This window comes from Diadema antillarum, unplaced genomic scaffold, assembly GCF_040938485.1.
Source record: "Diadema antillarum isolate AM-2024a unplaced genomic scaffold, OU_Dant_1.0 scf00000013, whole genome shotgun sequence".
NCBI lineage: Eukaryota > Metazoa > Echinodermata > Echinoidea > Diadematoida > Diadematidae > Diadema > Diadema antillarum.
Window position 1 is genome coordinate 1 of NW_027270902.1, and position 24,039 is coordinate 24,039.

Sequence of the window (24,039 nt, forward strand, 5' to 3'; positions counted from 1 at the left end):
CTTTTTCTTTTTGGGGGGGGGGGGGCATGTACAAATGTACATTATCAGGGTCCTCTAGTAAAACCGTGATTTTAACAAAGAAGCTACAGCACAATGTACCATGGAAAGATGATCAATAGATTTATGCACAGAACTGCATATAGGTAAGCGCTTTATGAATTTATGTTTATAAATCATTATTATCGTGGTTACAGTTGTAGATTTATCTGTATTATCATTATAAAATGGTTGTATAAAAGTAATATTATCAATTTGTGGTTTTTGTCCGAAGGTTAAATTCATGGAAGCTGTGAGAGGCTGTAGAAATTGGGACCTTTAAAGCCAACCTCGGGAGCAACCTCTGCTTCCTCTTCCGTGTTTAGACTACATTGTTGGCCGGTAACCATGACAACTAGGAAGACTTGGGGGGGGGGGGGGGGAGATGGAGGATAGACCATATGACCGTGAGCACTTAATGAACAAGAGTTAGCTGTGGGGAGAGAGAAGGAAATTTATAATGCATTGAGTGCATCAGGCTGGCTTACAGTTTGTGTCACTTAAATATGATCAAATACTGAGGTCACAGTAATCCCTGTTACAAGGATTCATATGAAATTAGGACACCTGACCCAAGAAGATCCACATGTCCTTCATTGTTTTGTTTTGCTTTCTTTTCATATCTTTTTTTAAAACTCAAGATTATCTTTCATTTTCTTTCTCTGAGCAAGTTTTATTGCACTCTCCAGATAAGTTAGCCATTTGATGTGCAGTCCATCATGGGTACAGTTGACCGATAAATCAGCCTCTCGTTCGGTGGCCTCTTGTAAACTGTACTGTTGGCAATATGGTCAGCCCCTCACAACAGACATATTATGCACGTATATCTTCCACTCACTCTGCTGTGCAGACTGTGTGATCTATCTGCGCACATGCGATTTTAGCGGTTTGAACGCAACTGCTGTGTCTTGTAGGCAGAGTTCGAAGGTCGTTACCCGATAAAGCACGCAAAATGTTGTATTTATAAGAGAAATTGTTCCTCAAGTGTATAAATATATTCATGCCAAGTTTTGTGATTTCTTACAACAGAAAAGGATAATTCTACCCCATTTCCTACTTGCTGTCATGTGGCAAGTAAGTCTGCACAGCAGAGTGAATGGAAGATATCCGTCTGTGGTGTAAAGGGCCAACCGTATTACTGACAGTTCAGTTCGCTAGAGGCCAAAGAACAAGAGGCAGATATATCGGTGTAGGGTCCAGTGAAGAAGTTCTTTGCCATGAAATGAGTGTGCACGGAATGAACATTTGTTTGTGTGCTTGACTACAAATACATTGAGAACCGTACTTCTGCATGAAATTTGGGAATGATAACTTACTGTATGGGAATTGCATCCAGTTCCTGTTAACATACTATCATGACTATAAAAAAAATAAAAATCAAAGAATGAAAGTAAGTTTCATGCTCTCAGTTGTATACAAGTAGGCCTACATGTATATGTTGCATTTTGTGATACACTAGGCATGGTCTACAAACTGGTTGGTGGTTGGTCACAATGGTCATTCATGTGACTAATGCAGTGAGGATCGCAACTGTTATATTATTGGCAGCATTAACATCACATCTGGGCCCTGTTTTATCAAAAGATATGATTGATATTGTAAATTCCCTTACCACACAGGCTGCCGTAGACTTCTGATAGAAATCAACTATATCATCAATTATAACTCTTCATAAAACAGTGCCCAGGTGACATACAAAGTCTGTAATTCCAGAATTTGACCAGCTGCTGACAGGGCTAGAATGTAATCATGTGCATTTGATATAGCAAGATTGCTTTGTCTATCATTGTAATACATAACACTCGACAGTCCCTTGCGAGATATACCTTGTGACAATATTTGTTATCTTTCGGGGAATTTGTAACTCTAATGGGGATGTCAAGTATTAACAAATATTGTAATACACTGCTAAACAGACAATGATTTTGCATCAAAGGTTGGATTTGGCTGTAACTAGATTTAATCAAAGAAGAGCTGCTAAATGGTTCATAGTCTTCATCAGCTGTGGCCATTTTGTACACTGTGTTTCATCATAAAGTATTTTAGATACACTCACATTTAAGCAAAATGGCCATGGTTAAATGGTATTAAAGGACAAGTTCACCTTCATAAACATAAGGATTGAGAAAATGCAACAATATTAGTAGAACACATCAGTGAAAGTTTGAGGAAAATTGGACAATCGATGCAAAAGTTATGAATTTTTTAAATTTTTGTGTTGGAACCGCTGGATGAGGAGACTACTACAGCTTGTGAGTCATATGCGTACAACTGTATAAAGAAAATATAAAAGAAAATTCAACATATTTTCACTTTTTTCGCATAATAAAAGAGCAATTGACTTGCCTCTTTCTAAAGGCAGGGGGAATAATATTACCCATAACATTTATCGGTAACGAGTCAGGGGAATGTGTACTTTTTTCAAAAGATGGAATTTTGTGAAATTCTCTTTATATTTTCCTTATATTGTTGTACGCATGTGACATCTAAGTTGTTCATACACTGCAGTAGTCTTCTCATCCAGCGGGTACTGCACAAAAACTTCAAAAATTCATAACTTTTGAACGGATTGTCTGATTTTCCTCAAACTTTCAATTATGTGTTCTACTAATATTGCTACATTCTCTCAATCCTTATGTTTATGAAGGTGAACTTGTCCTTTAAACACATACAATTGAGGGGGTCGGTGCAATATAGTGCTAACTCACACCAGGGAATAATTTTCAAACTCAAATTTGATTAGCAATGTCAGCTGGTGAAAAATATCTTCAGTGATATCCTATACACTTCTATGTAAGAAAACTGCTACACAAAAGTTAGTTTGTGTAGCAGTGGTGTAAAAATGCATAGCAAATTGCGATGCGATACCAGGAAAATTATTCTCTGCACACAATAGTCACTTTGAGATAATTGCTGTTGAATGTTTGGAAAGTCCATACATTGTACATTAATAAAACATGAATGCATGCATTTTTTACCATCTTATTGGTTGAATTCAAATATGATATTTTCACAGAGGTTAGAGTGAAGGATACTTAGGATTATGAGAATGCATGTAACTCAATTTTGACAAAAGTGTGGGTTAGCACTATATTGCACCGACCCCCTCAATTGTATAAATTCTTACATGTGTTCTCTCTAAGAAAGTGGATTTTTCTGGTTGCACTTAACAGCATACCTTTTCCCCTCTGTAATATGGTAATGAAAGTAGCATGATGAAAACAACAAAGTGAATGCTTTGAATACAATTCTATGTGTACTTTCCAATACAAAATGTGGCTTTTGTCAAACAATGCATTTGAAGTAGATTTCCTTTCTCTATCTGCAGTGATAGAAGAGAAGCATCAGTCAATAAATCGCTCATTCAATGACTGTTAAAAATCAATCCGTGATTGTGTTCTGTACAGACAATCCGCAGCGGAAGGTGACCCTGCCCAAGGCACTCCATGACCTGGAGAAAGTGACCGTCCTTCCCAAGAAACAGGACCGATGGAACACCAATGAGGTAGGGAAGTCATAGCCCTAGAAATTTGGGTTACAGCTCGTTATTCCGAAGGTTTGTTATTCCGAAGGCTCGTATGTCCAAAGATTCGTTATTCCGAAGGTTCGTTATTCCGAATTTCATTTTCAGATTAACGAATCTGCGGAATAATGCCACAAATGTTCGGATTAACGAACCCTTTTTCATTTTCGGATTAACGAACCTCTAGGTATAGGGAATTTGCGTGTTTCCGATTAACGAACCTTCCGAATAGCAAACCTTCGGAATAACGAACAGCACCCGAAATTTCCTTGATCCTTCATAACCTTAGGCCCCCCCCCCCCCAAGTTTTAAAAAAAAGAGAAGAAGAAAAAAGGTTGAATCGGCGTAACAGGCCATATGAAAATAGGGTTGGTAGGTTGATCTTTTTTTCTTTTCTTTTTTTTTACCGCCACACTTTTGCAGTGAAGCGAACACTGTAGGACTCCATATGGTGAAGCAAAAATGAAACAACTTTAATAAGAAAACAACCAACTGTTCTAAAAGAAAAAATCATGCTACTACACACGCGGATTAAACAAGTGGATAAATCGCAAAAAAAAAGAAGAAGAATACTGTGCCGAAGCGATAGCGATTGCACTATTGGTATCGAAATATTGTGCTATCATGATCGCGATAGCAAAGAATTTTTTGGGAACTCTCTAGGGTCAGTCGCGTTATGCCAATACAACTTTTTTTTTCTTGGCCTTATGAATGAACGAGCAGCCTGCCCTAACACTAACAGTCTAGAAATGGTGGACAGGGAAACATCGCCATTATGTTGGAATTCATGTTTCAAACTTCTCTAAATGACATGTCAGCCATGGAAATTTATCTGCAGTCTCGCTGTTAGGCTCCTTGGTAGCTCTCCCCAGATCAAGAGTTGAATACTCCATGCATATTTTGGCTGCGTTTATACAACTCTCCCATGTTTGAAATGTATTTCAATACCCACTTTCAAGACGCGTTTGCAATCGCCTTTCAGATCACATTTATCAAGTTGTTGCATTTGCCAACTCTGTCGTGAGCCAGTTGGGAGGCCTTGTCACTGCACAGCTCCATTGCGCAGTTTGACCCAAGGAGTAGAGATGTGCACAATACGTACGTGTAGTTAATAGTGGTTGCCATGGGCAGGTTTGATTTTATTATGATTTTAATTCACCACTGTGTGCATAAAATGCTATTCACACCATTGAACATAAAATCTTATGGACTAGAGATGACATGTGAGATTTATGACCCTAAAGTACTTCAGATTTTCAGGACAATAATTCATATCAACTCACCATGAGTAGCAGCTTATACAGTACCAGAATAAAATTCTGCAAAACAGTTGTAATTACTATAATTGCAATTGTCATTGTTTTTGTTATTATTTTTATTAAATATTGTTGCTGTTGTTATGATGATGGTTCTTATCATTAATATCATCAATACTCGTTACAAAATTTATTTTTGTCTCTTTTTAATCATAATTATCAACACGATTGTTGATAAAGATGCTATTGTCATTACAATTATGAGTAAAAGATTGGCTTAAATCTTGTTTTTGTCAAACATTCCTGCAATTCTGAGGTATTTATTTATTTCTTTCTTTTTTATCCAAGGACAAGAGATAATCATCTTATTTCAGAGTGCCAGACTGCTCTTTCCTCCCACCAAACTTTTGCAGATGATGTTTAGATTGATAATATTCGGAGATGTGAAGCACATTATTATTTCCATTTTTTTTTTACCGTATGGAGATGTCATCGCACGGTGTGGTACAGTCGTGACGGTAATTTGCAACAAAAAAAGTGAGATGGGGCTTGCATTGTGCTTGTGTGCCTATACTACTGGAGGCCTGGCGGCAAGAGAATGCAAGACGACGGGGGATAATGAGTAATGACATAAACACAGCGGCTGTAGATTACCCCAAAATTTGCTCTTCAGGAGGAGTTGATGAGATTCCTCTTGGACGGTTTTCGGGGAGTTAGAGCTGCATGCGAGTTCATGGAGTCTGCCATTATGACAGGCATCTATGCTGAAAGGAGATGCCAGTGGTATTTCATTGTAAATATCGTTATTTTCGCTCCAAGCGGCTTAAAAGCATATTCGAGGGTTCTTGAATTCAAACTGCACAATCGCCTTAGAATTGCAAATTTACCAAAAACAATTTGTTTTGAGATTTTTATGTATGGAAATTAATGTACATTTACTATTTAGTACTGTGCAACATGCATACCAATGTACACATACCCACGCTTCAATTGCACAAATACACACATTTGACAGAACGTACACAAATGATCCATCACAGAAAGCTACTACATGTAGCATGTGTATACACATACAATGTTGTACCTGTAGTTACGATTTTATTGGCTGGCAAAATTCAGGATTCTACTCGTTCAAAATGTATAGATTTGGAAATTCTGAAGATATGTCCACTAGTTTTAGAATTTATGCTCGCCAAAAGTAGCACAAAATCCATGAATATCTCTGCATGTACGAACAGTATAATGGCTGTGATCGACTGATAAGTTTAATACGAGCAAGGTATAGTAGCTCACCTAAAGTTTACCTCGCTGCACTTATCTTTCTTGGGGTGGGGGGAGGGGGGATGATAAATCTTGTGTGCTCTGAAGACCTTCCGTATTTACTGTGAGTAATTCATTTGAGCTATGTAAAAAGTGAGAAATTATGCATTGTGGGATTCTTTTTGACAAAATGATGTAGGTAAGGTGTCTTGCTCTTGTTGTTGTTGTTGTTGCTATTCCTGGCAACCAAAGTTTGGATTGATTTGTTTTGTTGTTGTATTTTCAGCCAGAGTTATAAGGTAATCTTGAATAATGTGTATGGTCACCCGTCGTCAGGGAAAATGAAGCTAACTTCTATCAGTGGTGGTTTATCTATAATACACGTTGAGCTATGCACTCTGGGCGCAGCGTAGTCTCTTGCTCACATTGCCTTAAATTCTCGTAACGACACTTATTTAATACAAAGCAACCAGCCTGTGTATATCATACCCAGCATTCCTTGTTAATGAGATCACTTGAAGAATCTGAGGGGACGGCACTTCTTGCACAACCGGGTTCGTTCATCAAAGCGTGCCGGACAGACGTCAGAATGTTAATATTTACCCGCTGGTGTCGAGACGGGGGAGCTGATGAAGATGAGTTGACGGCACGCGCGGCGTTGACGCTCGCGGGCTGGGGACCTCTTCACAGTGTACGCATGTTCCAGGAACAATTTGTCAGAGGGTGAAATGATTTCCTTGGAGACACAATCATCCAAACAAAGGAATGGAAGAAAAGAGTTCTTTTTTTTTTTCTCTCTTTTTCTTTGTTACCTTGAATATGCATTTTGGTCCAGTGCATTGTATGTGTTCTGTCTATCGTTGTGTTCAAAATTTTCAAAGTTGTGATGGAAAACGATAAATGTCATGGGGTGAAATGATTTCCTTGGAGACATGATGATCCTAGCAAAAGAGTTGAAAACAAAGTTTTCTTTTGCAACCCTGTTTTCATACAAAGTGTATGGTCCAGTGCGTGCCCTTTCTGGTTTTGTGCCTAACATTTACAAAGTGGTGATGGAAAATGATAGCGTTCTGATTTTTTTTTTTTTTTTTTTTAGATACACAGATATTATTCTTTCAAATTATGCTGTATGTCATAGATTTCCGAAAAAAAGTTTCACACTATTCTATAGCCATAGTCTTTGGAAAAGAATTTCTGCCTAATCTTTAAAAAAATAAATAAATCATTGCCTCTCAGCATGGGTGTAATGTGTTAGCATTATATTTGTTTCTAAATTTGTCTCTTTTTTTTTTGCATTTCTAGAAAAGATGCAAAGATCAGGTTTTCTCTACCTTCGTAAGTGGTCTGCATCTGATGTCCCCAAGCAGAAGGCTGTTTTTTAAGAAAATGTATGGCCTTAAAGTGATAGGTTCTGATTATGTTCTTTTAGATCTTGTGACAGCAGCCAGGTTTAATATGAATTGATTATTTGAATATCATAATATAAATGCTGTAAATTTCATTGCTGTGTGATGCAGTATAGTGGTCTCTGCTTAATTAATGGGCTACCACTTACATGGTCACTCCTGATAATCATTGGTTGGATTGTCCATAAACATCTTCAGTGAATTCAATAGCATTGTGACCTTTTCTGGTACATGTACTTCATGCTACATTGTGAATCAATGAAAATCTTCTATAGATGTGTAAACTGTAATTCAGTCAAGTGGAAAGTACTGTGCTTTAAGGCATCACTGGTGATAGCACCCATCTGATGCTGTGTGTGCCAACTAGTTAATCAGTTGTCAAATGAAACTTTGTCAAACTCATTTAGTAAATCTGCATTTACATTGTGCACTAGTTTTATGCATCAGAACTTGATATGCATGCAGGATAGCATGCTACCGTCTGTGAGTAATAGATTAAAAGCACTTCTAGGGGGGCGTAGAATTTCTGCGAATTGTGAACTGTGTTTATTTTGATGTGAAAAGGAAATTAAACATTCCTTAAGGGCAACTGATAAATTAGACACATATAAGAGATATTTATTGTACCAACGCAGAGTGATGTGCAATTACAGTAGTTTGATTTAGGTACAAAGTTCGTCAGTGCGAATTAGAAACGAGAGACACTTGACAAAAAAGTGATAAACATCATTGTATACGATATGCCATTGCTTATGGAAGAGATTTAAAAGTAGAACTAATGATAAATGGAACATCTTTTCAGGCAGAGGCATGTCTGTTACAAATGATGTCTTTTGTTTTTGTTTTTTACATTGAATCATTTGAAGGTATTCTCGCAACAACTACAGTAATAATCAATGGTAGATTAAGAGCCTTGGTGATACAATTTTCTTAGCATACCACAGAGGGAAGAACACCCCTAATGGTATCATATTGCTGCTTCGGTCCAGAATTAGATCTGTGATGAACTTGACCCAAAATTACTCCAGTAATCGGACGGCAACAATCAATGAGCGTGCACTCCGGCTTGACTACCAGAGCCAAGGAAACGAGCCGATGCGCAGCGTGCGGTCAGCCAAGGCTGACACGTGAGCTCACGGGGATTACTAATTGTGACCCACTCACGTTCAGCTTTTTGCCGGCCATGCGAACATTTCGTCATGCGACCTGGGGATTAATTGCTTGTGCTCATTGCATGTCGTCCCCCGAGCATATGGTGCATTGACTGCCCATGTCTGGGCACAGCCGTATGCATATTATGTACATTGTGTACACCTCATGAAGTAAAAAGTAATCAACGTAATGTGATTTTAACACAAGGGCACATTTCAGCATTGCTGCAAATGAAAATGTCCATTGATCTTATATTGGCCCATCAATACTTTTATGTGAAAATGGAACAGTAATCAAACAGCTGCTTTCAACTGTGTGTGTGTGTGAGTGTGTGTGTGTGTGTGTGTGTGTGTGTATGTGTGTGTGTGGGTGTGTTTTTCAATTTGCTCTTTTATAGGGGTACCTTGTGCTGTAGTTTCTACAAGCATACATATTTGTTGTTTTTGTGTTGACATTTAGTATGTATTGACGTTGAATTATAGACTTGTTAATCTTATGATTAGAGGGGAACAGCAAGAGAGGGAAAAGAAGACAGAATGAAAAAAAAAAAATAAGAGAACTTGGATACAGAGAAGAAAGGGGTGGGCTGGGGAGCCCAACTTCTATTTGATTATCTACATTTACTTCCCCATTTTTGTCTGTTGTGATCATGAGTAGTTGACTCTTGTAGCTTTTTGTAAATTATCTACATCTACTCCACCACCTTTTATCTCTTTCGATTATGAATTATCAACTCTGTAGCTTCTGCTGAATAATCTACATTTTCACCTCATTTTCTGTCTGTTTTGACCATGAATTATAAACTATTGGGCATACAGCATGTAGCTTTTGGTGAATTACACTTGTACATGTAGGTATGCACAGGATAATACGTCGTGTCCTAATTTCTTGTAACTTCAAGAATTCTAGTCTATTTACAGTATAGTTGACGTGCAAAGATAGTCTCACTGCACATACCTTATTCAGGTACAGGTATGTCATTGAAGTAATCAACATTTGATTCTGAATTAACATACAATGTCATGAGGTAGTGTTCTTGAAACTTTATTATCATTTTCTGCTATTGAAGGTCTGGGTCAGATGGAGGATTCAGTTTTGAATTTGATTGCTCCCTGTTGAGTTGCTTCATGTTATTGCCTGGCCCTTTGATTGCCATTGGCGACTGGCTTGTGTAGAAAGACAATGACATTTTGGGGATGATGGTCCCGTGAGAGTTAATCAGAAAATGAGCTGCTTGGAAGAATGGCTAGCGTGCATTAAAGGTACCCTCCTTAGGGCCCAATCATCAGGTGGTGTGCCCTGAATTTTGAGGGACTTCATTTGTTCTCTCCTATTTTTTATTTTTACCACCAGCAGAATGGAGTTCATTAGGATGCCACACGAAGGATGCCATGCAACAGTAGAGCGGGCTGCGAGATAGGCCCATGGGACGTACTGTTGCAATTTTAACACGAAGCTGCCAGGCCTACTTTCGGCCGTCAGTCTTATGACACAATGTACATGGGGGGGGGGGGGGGGGGAGGATGTGCGGAACTCTTTGCAACGGAATGGGTTGACGCTGTGACATTCACGACGTGCCGTAATGATTAAAACACCTTTCATCTCTCTGCCCATGTTCTCTGGTGAGCCGATCTGTTCATATTGGTTCTCGTTCCATTGCTAATTATACCAGTGAATGCAGCCAGACACCGATTTATATACAGAATACAGTCTTATCAGGCAGATACACCCGTAGAGTACAAGTATTTGGGACTCTTGAGACAATTTCACAAGTTATTATATTGATGGTCAATAACCATGGAGATAAAATGAGAAACAAACTTACTCCTTTTTAAGATGTAAAGATTGCAATTTCTCACCATCACAATGATGGTCAAGGCAGTGGTGTTGTCGGACCCACACGATGTTTATGTATTGTGATTTTATTCTATTTTCTTAATACTATCAGTCAACTTCTGAAAATTGTGAAAACGAAACTGCTTTGACATGTTATGTATTGATATTGCCTTTTTGGAGGTGTAGCATAATGCAATCACATGAGTAGTGCAGCTAGGATTGACATCTTTATCTACATACATGTACATACAAATTTGTATTTCAAGCAGTGATGTCACATCAGATAATATAAGAATTTGACTGATTTTATCATTTATTTTGGGAAATCCTGCGAGAATGCATACTTTCCCATTTTTTGTTATTCTTGTTGAAGGATATGTGTACACAAGCAAAGGATATGTGTACACAAGCAAAGAATCCAATTCAAGATTCCTATTTCATTAAAGGACAAGTTCACCTTCATAAACATAAGGATTGAGAAAATGCAACAATGTAAGTAGAACACATCAGTGAAAGTTTGAGGAAAATTGGACAATCGATGCAAAAGTTATGAATTTTTTAAATTTTTGTCTTGGAACCACTGGATGAGGAGACTACTACAGCTTGTGAGTCATATGCGTAGAACAGTATAAAGAAAATGTAAAAGAAAATTCAACATATTTTCACTTTTTTCGCATAACAAAAGAGCACTTGACTTGCCTCTTTCTAAAGGCAGGGGGAATAATATTACCCATAACATTTGTCGGTAACGAGTCAGGGGAATGTATACTTTTTTCAACAGATGGAATTTTGTGAAATTCTCTTTATATTTTCCTTATATTGTTGTACGCATGTGACATCTAAGTTATTCATACACTGCAGTAGTCTTCTCATCCAGCGGGTACAGCACAAAAACTTCAAAAATTCATAACTTTTGAACGGATTGTCTGATTTTCCTCAAACTTTCAATGATGTGTTCTACTAATATTGCTACATTCTCTCAATCCTTATGTTTATGAAGGTGAACTTGTCCTTTAAAGATAAAAGTTGATTCCATATCTGAGTCTACTCAAATTAGTGCAAAATCATTGAGGCAGGTTTATAGTAGAAGTTTCATGAATATTGGATCTTAAGTAAGGACAATTTTTGTTTTTAATTGTAACCTATCTATTGACTTTCCCTTTCTACTCATTCTTGCCCCTTCAGACCTTTTCTGTCCTCTTTCATTCAATTTCAGCCCTTCAAATGCACTGCATGTCCTTCCACTTCCTTCCCTGCCCCAATCACCCCTTTCCTTCTATATACAGTTGAACCTCTCGTATCCAGACAAGTCGGGACCGGGGCTCATCCGGATAAGGGATTTGGCCAGATACGGGAGACTCAATGCTTTATACATGTACATATACATACACATGTACTGATGTAGCCCATTGTAGTGCCACATGTAGTAATGTGTATACTGCAACCTTTTCATTGTTACATTTTGGGATGTTTGGGGATGTTAAAATGTCTGAAGGTAAGCAATTTGGAAGGAAATTTGATGTAATGTATGTTAATCATGTTGGAAGTAATATGTAATTCATGTGTGTTTGTGTAGGAGTTCTCAAGGAGTTGGGAATCCCCCTTTCCTCCCGTAATTATTTAAAAAAAATCACGGCGAGATTGCGTCTGTATAATAGAGAGATCCGGATAAAGGGAGGCGGGATAAGAGAGGTTCAACTGTACACATGTATGTACATTCCCCTTTCCCTCTCCCTTCCTACAATTTGTATCTCTTTTGAACTCTACCCCTTTCCACCCCTCTCCCCACTTTCCTGTCTCTTCTCACCTTTTCTCTTCCTCTCCTATTCAAACTTTCCCATCATTTCCCCTTCATTTCTACCTCATTCTACCCCTGCAATCCTCTCTATCCCGTACGCCCTATCTCCACCCCTTCTATGCCCCTTTCTGCCCCTATCTAGCCCCCTTTTACCCTTTGCTTGCCCCTTTTCACCCCTGCTTGCCCCTCTTCCCACTCCTCCTTTATCTCTCTCCTACCGCCCTTTTCTTACCCTTCCAACCCTTTCTTGCCCTTCCCAGACATCCTCCACTTTTTCCCAAAATAGCAAGCTATTTCGAGGGTAGGGGGAACCCTTCTTAGAGGCTCTGTTCCAAATTTTACACATGTACAGTACATCCACAGCCAGGAAAGTGTATGTACAGCATGTGTGTGTGTGAGCGGGTGTGCAAGAATGCTGATAGAAACAAATTGGGCTGTAATTACCCTGTTAATGACAGTGTCGGTGTTGCTGGCCATCAGAGAGTTGCCAACAGCCCAGGCCCAAGCCGTCACGGCCGCCGTCTGCTCCTGTGCATGAGTTCAAGATGCCAAGTCACAGACGCAATAGCACTCAATATTAGGTGTTGAAGAATTTTGAAGACATCTGCGTGAGAGACAACACGTCGGAACATGTATTAAAGGGAATTGAAGAACTAAAACATTGTAATCGCGTAGCAGAACAGTATGCATTAAATGCTATTGAACAAGTAAGACTTTGCAGCGAAAACAAGAATACAAACAAAATCACTATTGTACAAAAGGCATGACCGTATGAATTTCACCAGTTATAATCACATGTTTTTCATGGGCATATCCAGATGGTATCTTTCTTCTTTGGAATATTGCCTCAAAGTGTCTATCTAGGAAGAAATGAAGAAAAAAAAGAAGATAGATTTGTCATACGCATTCATTTTTTTTTTTTTTTTGGCTATTTAAAGGTGAAGCTTCTATAAACATATAGGATTCAGCACATGTTGAATATGTAGTAGAACACTTTTATTCAGTTTGAGAAAATCTGAACTGCCTGGTCAGAAATTTGGGAATTTTACATTTTTGGTTCAAATTCCACATGCTGCATTTGGATCTTCAATTTGTAATGTTACAGTAGTATAGTGGTATAAAGAGACTGAAAAAAAAACACCCAACTTCACAATGTTGTAATCGTGTCTTAATTTTTAAACAAGAACAAACCAAAGCACATGCTAACAAATACCAGGTCCATGTTCCTATTCTGGACACATGGCAGGGGTGTACAAATACCAACAGTGAACAAGTTATAGTATATGTACAACAAAATATGGTGATTGGCAAAACTATAAGACAAAAATCTAATAAATCGCCATATATTTTTTTTCAATATTACATAAACAGTGTAATTGTTTAAGTATCAATCCAACTGTACTACTGTAATTTGTATGTTTACCCAGGATACATATCAGATAATCTTTGATGTTTAAGTGTCTATAACCAATAAATCATCACAATATTTGTCCAGGATACAAACTGTACTTTCTAAATGTCAGGTGCCGCTGCAATTACTCGTTATAATTGTCTGGGATACAAATTGCATTTCCAAGTATTTAAGTGCCAATCTAACTAGTATTTAATATATTTGTCCAGGATATGTATTACTTCATTTTTAAGTGTTTAAATGTCAAAGCAATTAATCATTATAATTGACCAGAATATTACATTTTCTAAGTGTCAAAAGTCAATCCAGTAAATCATTATTTTTATCCAGGATACATAATTATTACATTACTAGGTATCTTACATTCTTACATGTTACATTTCTACACAACGCCCCCAATTCTGTTCTTTTCTCGCATAGAATATTATGAAGGATGACACTTGCATGATTACTACTAATGTTTTTATTTCTTATGAAAACTACATTTTTTTAAAACCTGTTACTGAAACAAGTTTGCACAAATATTGTTCCACCTGTCTTCTGTAGGAGCTAGGTCATGTGCCCTGTCAATGTCCTAGAAAAATTTATCTTTGAAACTGCAATGGCATTTCAGTTTGAGACATGTGAGGCCATGGGGTGAGCTCCAGCATTCTGCCACAAAAGTTCAAGCAGCCTGGGGCTTGTATTGAGTTCATATAACATTATTGTCTGTTCCTATGAAGCAGTTAGTCCCTGTTCTTCTATCCAATGGGATATTGTAGTTTGAAACACCAAAATGAGTTTGTAAATAGTACACAGAAGACCAGTTGAAGATTAACTTGACCCTGCCACTACTATTCCCTTGAGAACAATCAAGCAATGCTTGTCTGACATACTGATTTTGAATACTTTTCATTTTGTTTGAACCAGTACGTGCCTAGTGAGGGCATAGACCTCTCTCTGTCGAGGCAACTCATTTCCCCCCCAAATGTCATGCAACTACATTGTATAGTAGCAAATTTTTTCGCAAACCTAATAAATTCAACTGTTCCAGTGTTATACCCAAACCATAGTATTTCCAATATCCAAATCAGAGTTGTGGTACTGTAGAACTTGTTATGATGTTGCTCTATTTTTATTCATTTTTTGTCAAACCAAGAATTCTGGGCATTCTTGGAGGAGGTACATTAGCCATATTTACCCAATCACGCTCTCATTGAGAATATGGGCAAGTTAGCTCCTCACTACGAGTCACGTTCACACAGTGCTTATCATCATTGATCTGAATCTTAATTAACTATCAGCAACACGCTGCACTCGATGAAATAATCTGTGAATGCAATGTATTGCATGTAATGACCCCCATTTCAGGCATGCCTATCATCTGTGGGTGGGTGTTAATTTACGGCAAGTAATTCAACGGCTCACAGGGGTCAGGCCTAACAGCAAACTTGTTGTAAAATGCATGCACATGGGCCAGCAAACTATGATGCTTTGCAAGCGGTTGTCCTTATTTTTAATATGTGCGCATTCAATAAACTATAGCACTCTTTGTGAGTAGGATTGTCAAGCTATTAAACTTTAAGATACATTTTAGTTTAATGCCAGTTCCATTAACCCGGACCTACTCTCTAAAAAAAAATCGAGTGAAAATATTAACTCTTTAAAGAGTGACTACAAAAAAGAGTGAATTTCAAGTGAACTTGGAGTGAATTTTGAGTGAAAATGTTCATTTTCACTCATTTTGGAGTGACGTCAGGGATCACTCCAAAATCTTCGAGTGATCCCTGACGTCACTCCAAAATGAGTGAAAATGAGCATTTTCACTCAAAATTCACTCCAATTTCACTCGAAATTCACTCTTTTTTGTATTCACTCTTTTTAGAGTGAAAATTTTCACTCGATTTTTTTTAGAGAGTACAACTGTATTCCAACCTTCCCTGCAATTTTTATTTTTCTAAATGTACTCACAACTTTTTTCAAAATTGCGAACAACCAATGTTCATATGGGCTTGTAAACAAACAGAGGTACCAACACCAGCAAAAAAGAAGAAAAAAGAAGTAAACCCTTTTGGTGTCGATAATGATTGAGATTATGACCAGGCGTATAATCACACCTGACTGTTTTAACACACACACGCACAATGTTTTTTAACCAGTCTTGATCACTTGATCTTGCCTAGTCTGGATATTATGTCATACCGATTACGACGAGTTGTACTGTTTAGAAGGTTTTATTATCAAAACTGTGTGTGAGTCAATGCCAAAATATTGCCTCCTGCAGCACAAAATGCAAAGTTTTTCATCTCTTTAGATGGGGAGTCTGTAATTTTGCTTTATTTCCTTTTTAAAAAAAAAAGAAAGAGGTAATCAGCATTTCTCATTCATTTCCTGTGTAGTTCTCAATCACAGAGTCAACCGCTTGTGAAATTGTCTCTGAGTCCCCATTCGCAAAGTACTTTGATGGCAAAATCTGCGGTTCACATGGTAAACTGTTGCAATTGGTTGTGGTGGGAGAAGGAATTACTTCTAACTGACTTCCCATAGGTGGCAAATTGAAATGGCGTAATCACTTCACCCCTTTTGTTCATCATGTGTTGACATTTGTATCAAGTGTCAATTTAAAATTGTGGCTGCATAATTGTGGTCGAGTAGAACTTTGTTTCAGTGGAAAATTGTCTTTTATTTGAGTACAACTTCATGACTCCGTTTACCCTGGTATTTCCTCTTTTCATGGCAAACTGATTTGAGCTGCATTGGTCAACTTAACCTAGTTACAGATTGCTTTATAATTACATGGGCCAAACTTACAATTTTTTTTCAGAGCCAAAATGACTCTTTTCATAGTATGGAGCTCTGAATACTTGCACTGGTAATCAGCCCAAATTCCACCAGGCATACAATACTGTACTCGATGATGAGTCCATGAAAGCAAAAATGACACCAACAAAAATCTGCCCTGTGTGTGAGGCGAGAAAAATGATACACACCCGGGATGACCCTGTTGTCAGTAATGCTCTCTCGCGGGGAGGCTGCTACCCCCGCATTGCATGCTGATCTGTCGTCGCAGGAACTCGCGGCGGATCAGACATGGAACCTGACGGGAGAGAACTGACAGGCGCACAAATTTGACTCGCTGGCTCTCTCTCTCCCGCCAATCGCTCAAATGGACCCGCTCTGCAATCAGAGTGTAGACTGACCTGCCATCTCAATTCGATGCTCCTCTGTCACCGGGAACAGTCTTGAAGATGTTTTAAAGGGAAACTTCATCCTGCTAACATTATGTTGCTTCATATGAAAACAGGAAAATCAGAGACAAAGATCAAAGAAAATTTGGGGGGAAAAAATTGGATGCAGAAACAAGAGTTATGTGTTGCTTGAATGCTTGCGTTGCTTGAAGCTCCGTAACAAGAGTTATGGAGTGTTAAAGTTTAGAGAACCGGGCAAATTGGCAGCTCTGTGCAACATAGGTGTTGAGCAGTTTTCCATCTGGTTTATACACAAAAAGTCACCAATTTTCATTTTTCTCCCAAGAAATATTTTCTTCCAAGAATGATTTTTCTTCAGACCTATTGTTGGTATATGATTTAAAGAATAATACTGTATGTTTTTCCATGTCCTCAGCATTTAAGTTCTGTCTCCCCAAATGTTTGAGAAAAATCAAGATGAGTGAAATTTTGTGTCCAAAACAAATGGAGAGCTGCTCAATGTTTATGTCACGTGGTTGCCAATTTGCCTTAACACTCTCTATCAAAACTTTAACAGTTTATACCTTTTTCTGTGTGTCTGATTTTTATACTCCATTATTTCCATGATCTACTTCTCTGATTTTTCTGTTTTCATACAAAGTAACATTGTATCAGGATGGAATTTTCATTTGAAGCTAGGTATAAGCTGATTTTTTTTCTTTTAAAGGTGGTAGCACTCTCGGGGGGGGGGGGGGGGGGGGAGGAGGGGAAGAACTCTGCTGCGTTACCGAAATGACGTTATTATATCTAGAACAGTGTAGTTGAAGAAACGCATCAGTGAAACTTTCATGTACATTTGGCTATTTGAAACAGACAGAAAGTTATGTCATTTGAAAGTGTCATATCAGTGACATTGTTATTTTTTCTCAAAACACTGATGTCCATCGCAACCATATGTATGCAGATTACATAAGGTTATAATGTTTTTGCCTCAAAATATCCCAATATTTTGTCTGTGAATACATTGAAAAATTACTTTTGTTGGCATTTGAGCAATCACAACCCCCTTCCATTTGAAAAGTCAGCCTTTGGCAAACTTGTTTTATTCAATGCTGCTGGATTCATGTCTTAAAGAAAAGTTTGTGAAGATTCGTCTGGAAGCAAATTAGAAACTTGTTATGCCTTGATGTCATCAATTCATCTTATTTTCATTTTTGTGTAAATATGACCAGTATCATTATCCTGATAAACCATATGAAACCACACAAAAATTCAACGTCTTATCTATTTTTTGTGTGATTTGATTGAAGTTGTTGGTACTTACTTGTTAATTTTTTTTTTCTAGTTGTGTACATCAAATAAACATGAGAGTTGGATAATTTTGTGTTCTTTCTTTTTCTTTTCTTTTCTTTCTTTTAAATCATCAATTCCTGTGTAGTCTGTTATCCATGTGAGTGCATATAAGACATGAGTGAATTTATTCTGGCAGGTATCACATGCCTCTCAAGATTGTCAATGAGAAAAAAAAAATGTGAATGAAAATTCCTCGCAGATTTTGTGCGTGTGCATTACATCATCTTGCCGTATTTTCTTGTATGCGAGAACATGACTTTGTATCGATCTGAGGAATCGCTGGAGAAATTTGCTTGCATTCTGCCATACTTCTGGCTCATTGCTACCCCTCCCCCCCTGCCAAAAAAAAGAAAAGAAAAAAGAAAGAAACTAGAGATTTAGAACTGATGATAAGTACCATATGAATGAGCTCATATTCAAGGAGCCATTTAAACCTTTCATAGATGGTAGCTCTCATCAGAGGCGGCTGTCTTCGATGGTAAAAGTTTGCACGTGGACATACCTTTCGTCATTACCACTGGCGACACTACTTCAGAGGATGTCAGTAGTGTACATGGAAGCACCGGCCCTCGGGAGTTTAATTGGCAATGCTGTCCATGATACTCTGTTGACAGTATTGGGTTATTGTGATTTAAATGAACAGCCTCATCAATTTAGCTGTCAAATCATTGCCTTCATGAGCATAATGTGACATTTATGGAAGAAAAATGAACCCTCTATTGTGTTTCTTCCCAGCCAAAATTGACAACGCCCACTTCAATTTTTTTTTTCTAGTCCCTGTTATGCCTTAAAGGTCGCATATTACAGAGTTACCTGGACTGTGCACTTTGTGTCTTATTTTGCAGTAATGGTTTATTGTGGGAGCTTTGTTACGCTCTGTTCTCTGGCTTAAGCATGCCTTGACTGGGTTTGTTTGTTTTCACAATGCCTGAATGATGTTGGTAATATGATTAACTTTGAGAGAATCTGTCAAACATGTTTCCCAAGAGTTTGATAATGTTTGGATATCTAAACATTCAAAGTTAAAAAGCTGGTGAGAGGTATAGGATGCCTCAATCACTATCATTGACATCATCAGATTGAAAGGAAAGTACAGTTGAGCTTTTGTCTTTTAAATGAATATTTTTCTTGCTGCAATATTTTGATCGTTGAAATATTTTTCATGTAGCTTTCTTTACTAATTTATCCATTCCGTCTCAGCATGTTGCCTCTTTTTTTTTTTTCATGTCATTTTGAAGATAGATTAAAAGCCTTGCAAGAAAATGTTACTGTTTCCCTCAACAGTGAGCAGCCTACACAGGGACCTGATTTAAAAGCACAAAGAAAGAGAGAGAGAACAAAATATATATAAATTCTCTACCAGTTTAATCCTTTTAACCTTTTCTATGCCAGGGACTGAGGACAGTGTGTACAATTGTATGGGATTTCTGTATCAATCAGCACCCAAAAGCACACAAAGGATTAATACTGCTTGTACTACATTGAGAGAGGTACAGTGTAGGTAGTGGTGTTGCCCAGAGTGATACACACATGAAAGATTGTAGAGCTTGTAATGGGTGTTAGTAAATTATGCATGCAGTCCTTACACAGGTCAGATAATTGATGAGGCTTTTTGATAGAACTTGCACAGATTACACGTGTAGTCTGTGCATATTGTGCCCTCTGTTTCTTTGTGTTCATATGATATCTGTCTATTAAACAAACTAAGTATGAATTCATCCAACTTCAATCTCAGTTTGTAGGGCATCATTTGTTTGGAATTGTAGGAAAGATGTAAAGTCATTTGTTTTTGTTGGACATTTTAGAGCTGTGCAACTCAGAATATCAAAAATGAATCAACCTTGTACGCTCATTTACCAATCTGTCATATAGTTTTTGATACAATGATAGTATTCTCAAGTTTGAGAGGAATTAGTACAAGAATTTGCCTCCAAAATATCAGAAAGCAATGGAAACTGTGCTATGCTGTTGTTGAGGTATATTTGTAGAGCTGTGTGCTATTATATACATGTTAGTAAATCATAATCAATGACATCAATTTTGTTTTGAAATTACCACCAATTTGTATCTCTGTCCTGCCCTGGATCGTGGTATGTGTGAAGTTTTGTTTTATTTTCATTTAGAAAATGAACATTGTTGCTGTTGTTGTTTAATAGCCCAGTCCCAAGTAATGCTCCAGTGGAGCTTGAAGCGGTTCCGGGTTGAAGTAGATGAGCTGCGACCAAGGACACGTGGCAGATGCTTTGAAACATTGATGAGATAGCAAATCAAGCTTCAGCAAGAGAATCGGCGCCCAGTTGTTGCATGGATACTGTACATCATAGCCTAGGCTTGCTTCTCTGGGTGTGCTTAATTGTATTTTTGTGTAAAATTCTCTTTAATCATTTGTTTGTTTAACGCGTTTAACTTTTCTCGCATGATAAAAGAGCACTTGATCTGCCTGTTTCAGAGAGCTGCAGGGGGAATGATATTACCCTTAACAGACATCAGTAACAAGTGGAGGGAATGTGTACTTTAAAAAAAAATTGTGGAATTTTCTTTGTATTTTCTTTATATCATTCTATGCATGTGACATCACAAACTGTAGTACAAATAGTCCTCTCATCCAGCTATGGTGGCACTTAAACTTCAAAAATTCGTAACTTCTGAATGGATTGTCTAATATTCCTCAAACTGTCAGAGATGGTTTCTACTAATTTTGCTGTATGCACTCAATTCACACACGTATTAAGTAAGGTGAACTTGTCCTGTAAGTGGCTGCCCTGTGCAATTCGAGCTTGATGTATCATGGGAGTCTTGTAGAAATCCATTGTCCCTATTTATGGACTTCACAACGTAGCTCTCGATAGCCTGATGGAAGGGGTCGCATTCTAGGTTGAGTTATTGGTTGCATCAAATTGATGAGAACTAGGCTGGTTCATTGTGATGCCACACATACATCATAATGATTGACAGATTAATATTAATTGAAAATTGTTGTTGCTTGTTGTCTTGAAAGCAATGTCATTTCACATCGTCAATCTTCAAATGGGAGTCCTTTCTTTTTGTTCAACAACAATCATTCAGAGAGTGGAGGGATCATTGCTGAGATGCTCCTATGCAGTGGGTCTTCATCTGTTTCCATGGCAACAAGCATCTGATCCGCTGTAGATGTGAACGTAGTGGTATTGTCTGACTTTTTTCAGGGTAGCTCAATACAAAGGCAGTATACCGTCTAGTCAAAATTGTACCTCAAGTTTATCGAGTGCTTGATATATGTAGAGAAATTCAGTCCTTTCTGTACCTTTGTTGATGCTCTGAAAAAGCAGTTTGAAGTGGTAAGGTTGTGAAAACATGCTACAATTAATGTGATGACAGGGTATCAAACATTAACTTTTAGCACACTATGTTTGCTGATTGACATGTCCACTAGAACGCTTCATGCTCCGATTGGCGCTGATGTATGGAAACTAAGTTCCAATGAATAGGGATTACCTAATCCCCTTCTAATCCCTATTGCATCACCATGGCCTTCCTGTTAGACTCTAGAGGGAACATCAATGCACCTGAATGAGCTTGCTAGCTTACCTGTACAATTAGGTCTAGGTTGGAGGGATTAACTGAAGGCTGATTGAGAAAGCTTGGCAAGTTATAGCCGAGTACCTGGGCACATAGTACAGAGTTCAAATTACAAGGTTGCCAGCTTAATCCATTGAGGACGGACTGATTTGGCTATAACGCACATTTCCCATAGACACCTGCTTGAGTATTCTCGGACTTGTCTTCAGTGGGTTAAAGAACAACAAAATACAAAAAGGGAGGAGGCAGGATCCCAAGTTATTAGTTGACATCGCTGTTTCTGTTGATATTTTCTATTCTTATGGAAAGCCTCCTCACCACCTTGATAGCAAATCAACAACAACAGCAACAACAAAAATGATAGCAGAATACCAGAAAAATGGAAAAGAAGAACAGAAATTAGAGACTTATCCAAATTCTGGTGATTGAATGAACAACCCTTGCTAGTCCATATGACTTTTTTTTTTTTTTTAAAGTGAAGTATGCTCCCCAAGCTTGTTAGAGGGACAACATCACAGCCCCACATATTGTTGATGAGTAGATGCATTATGTACATTGTGAAAGAAAGTGGGGAGGGAGGGGGTTGGCTATCTCATGAATTAACATTACTTTGCCACAGGTATAATACAGAGAAGGTTTGCCTGTACTTTGTGCCCGAGGGGGCAGAGAAATTCCTGGTAGTCATGAACTATAGAAGAGTTCCTCCATGTCCTGGCGGCAGCTGGAATATGCATTAGATCAAGGTGATGCGGTCTCATAGAGTTGTGGTTGCATCATGATTGAAATGGAAATTGTTTTTCCCCCTCCCCCCTCTCCAAATGAGGAGGCTCCTACACGGATGGTCGCCGTGCTGTGGACTGCCCGAAGCGGAGCACCGAACGAGATCTTGTTGAGCTGCGGCAGTCCAGTATTTCCCAGTCTAACCGGGGGACCCCGATGACAGGCTTGGATTGAAGTCTGGAGGAGCAGAATTCCTGATCGGTAGAACGGGGCATAACATTGTTTGTTCATCAGCTTGGCACAGTTTCATCCCATCAAGAATAATCTCTCTTAGATGTGAAGTTTGTCTGTAAATGTCAGTATGAAGGGTGGAGATTGTAGTAATGGAAAGACATCGCTAAGCATTAGGAATGGGGATTTCAAAGTTTTGAAAGTGGAATAATAGGGATGTGGATTTTTTTCATCAATTTAATAGTCTGTGTACTTATTGCAGCTTGATGATAGTTATCTGATCGGCAGTCAGAAAATATGTCTGGACAGGATGAAGAAAAAACAAATATTCCACCACTGCCCAAGAATGTCAGTAGAAGGTGGAGATTGGTAACTTGTTGAGATAAGACACAGAGTTTGTTTGCCTTGATATTTTATGAGAGCATGTTGCTCTGTGTACTTGCATATTTGGACCTTGTCTCTTGTCATAATCAATTAAAGGGGGGGGGGGAGGTCCTTTATGCTCTGCAGACATGGAAGATGAAGACTGCTGTTTCTGTCGCTGCATGTATGCTTTGTGCGAGTGTGAAAGTGGTGGGTGGCTGCGCAGCGAGCGAACCACAAGCTTAAGATTGTCTCGTTCACATACAGGTGCAATAACAGACTCATGCGTGATGTTGCATTCCAATGACAGTGCCTCGGGCAAGCCTCCATCTCCTTTCTCTCTCTCTCTCTCCTATTCCGCTGCTTGTTTGTGAAAACTTGCCTACGATGATTATATACGCAGACATGGAATGGGCTTAAATGAAAGGAAGGCTGTTCTGTTGATATGCCCGTTCCCCCACCCAATTGTTTTTCTCTTTTATTCATGCTGCGATCTTCATTTGTCACGCAATAAATTACCTGAGCTGAAAGGCTGTAGACAACAGGTCTTTCACTGTCTTGCATGAAAGGCTGCTTTTTTCTGAGATGTTTCTCCCCCCCCCCCCCCCAGAATCTTCCTGTCATTATTGTCATGGCAAACTTTTATCATTGATAATTGCATCCGGACCCAGACACGACACAATATCAAAAGTGCTGATCTGTTTTTAGAGGCGTCACATCACCAGCTCTGGATTGTTGAGATCAGCCGAAGAACGAGAGGGAACTGATGCAGACAATTTGTTGTTACGTGTTCTGCAGGGTGATCTACGAAGGTTTCAGCATGTTACATTGTCACATGTTTGTGTGTGTGCTAATTTTGTGTCTGTGTGTGTATATGAGACTCACAAGCTTACACATATGAGTCAAATGTGTCTGTTAATGAATAACAAATTTTTACCAAAGATTTCTTTTCAGTCTTATAGCACATCC

The 24,039-nt window shown here is 38.4% G+C and overlaps 1 protein-coding gene across 1 annotated transcript in view; it reads left to right on the plus strand.

Moving 5' to 3' along the window:
* Positions 1–3,443: 3,443 nt before the first annotated feature.
* LOC139721321 (calmodulin-binding transcription activator 1-like) overlaps positions 3,444–24,039 on the plus strand; it is a gene marked incomplete at its 5' end in the record, with an annotated part of 108,045 nt that continues 87,449 nt past the window's right edge. Inside the window, one exon of the mRNA XM_071632644.1 lies at positions 3,444–3,541. Within this exon, the coding sequence (XP_071488745.1) occupies positions 3,444–3,541 (98 nt within the window). The remainder of the gene's footprint in view (positions 3,542–24,039) is intronic.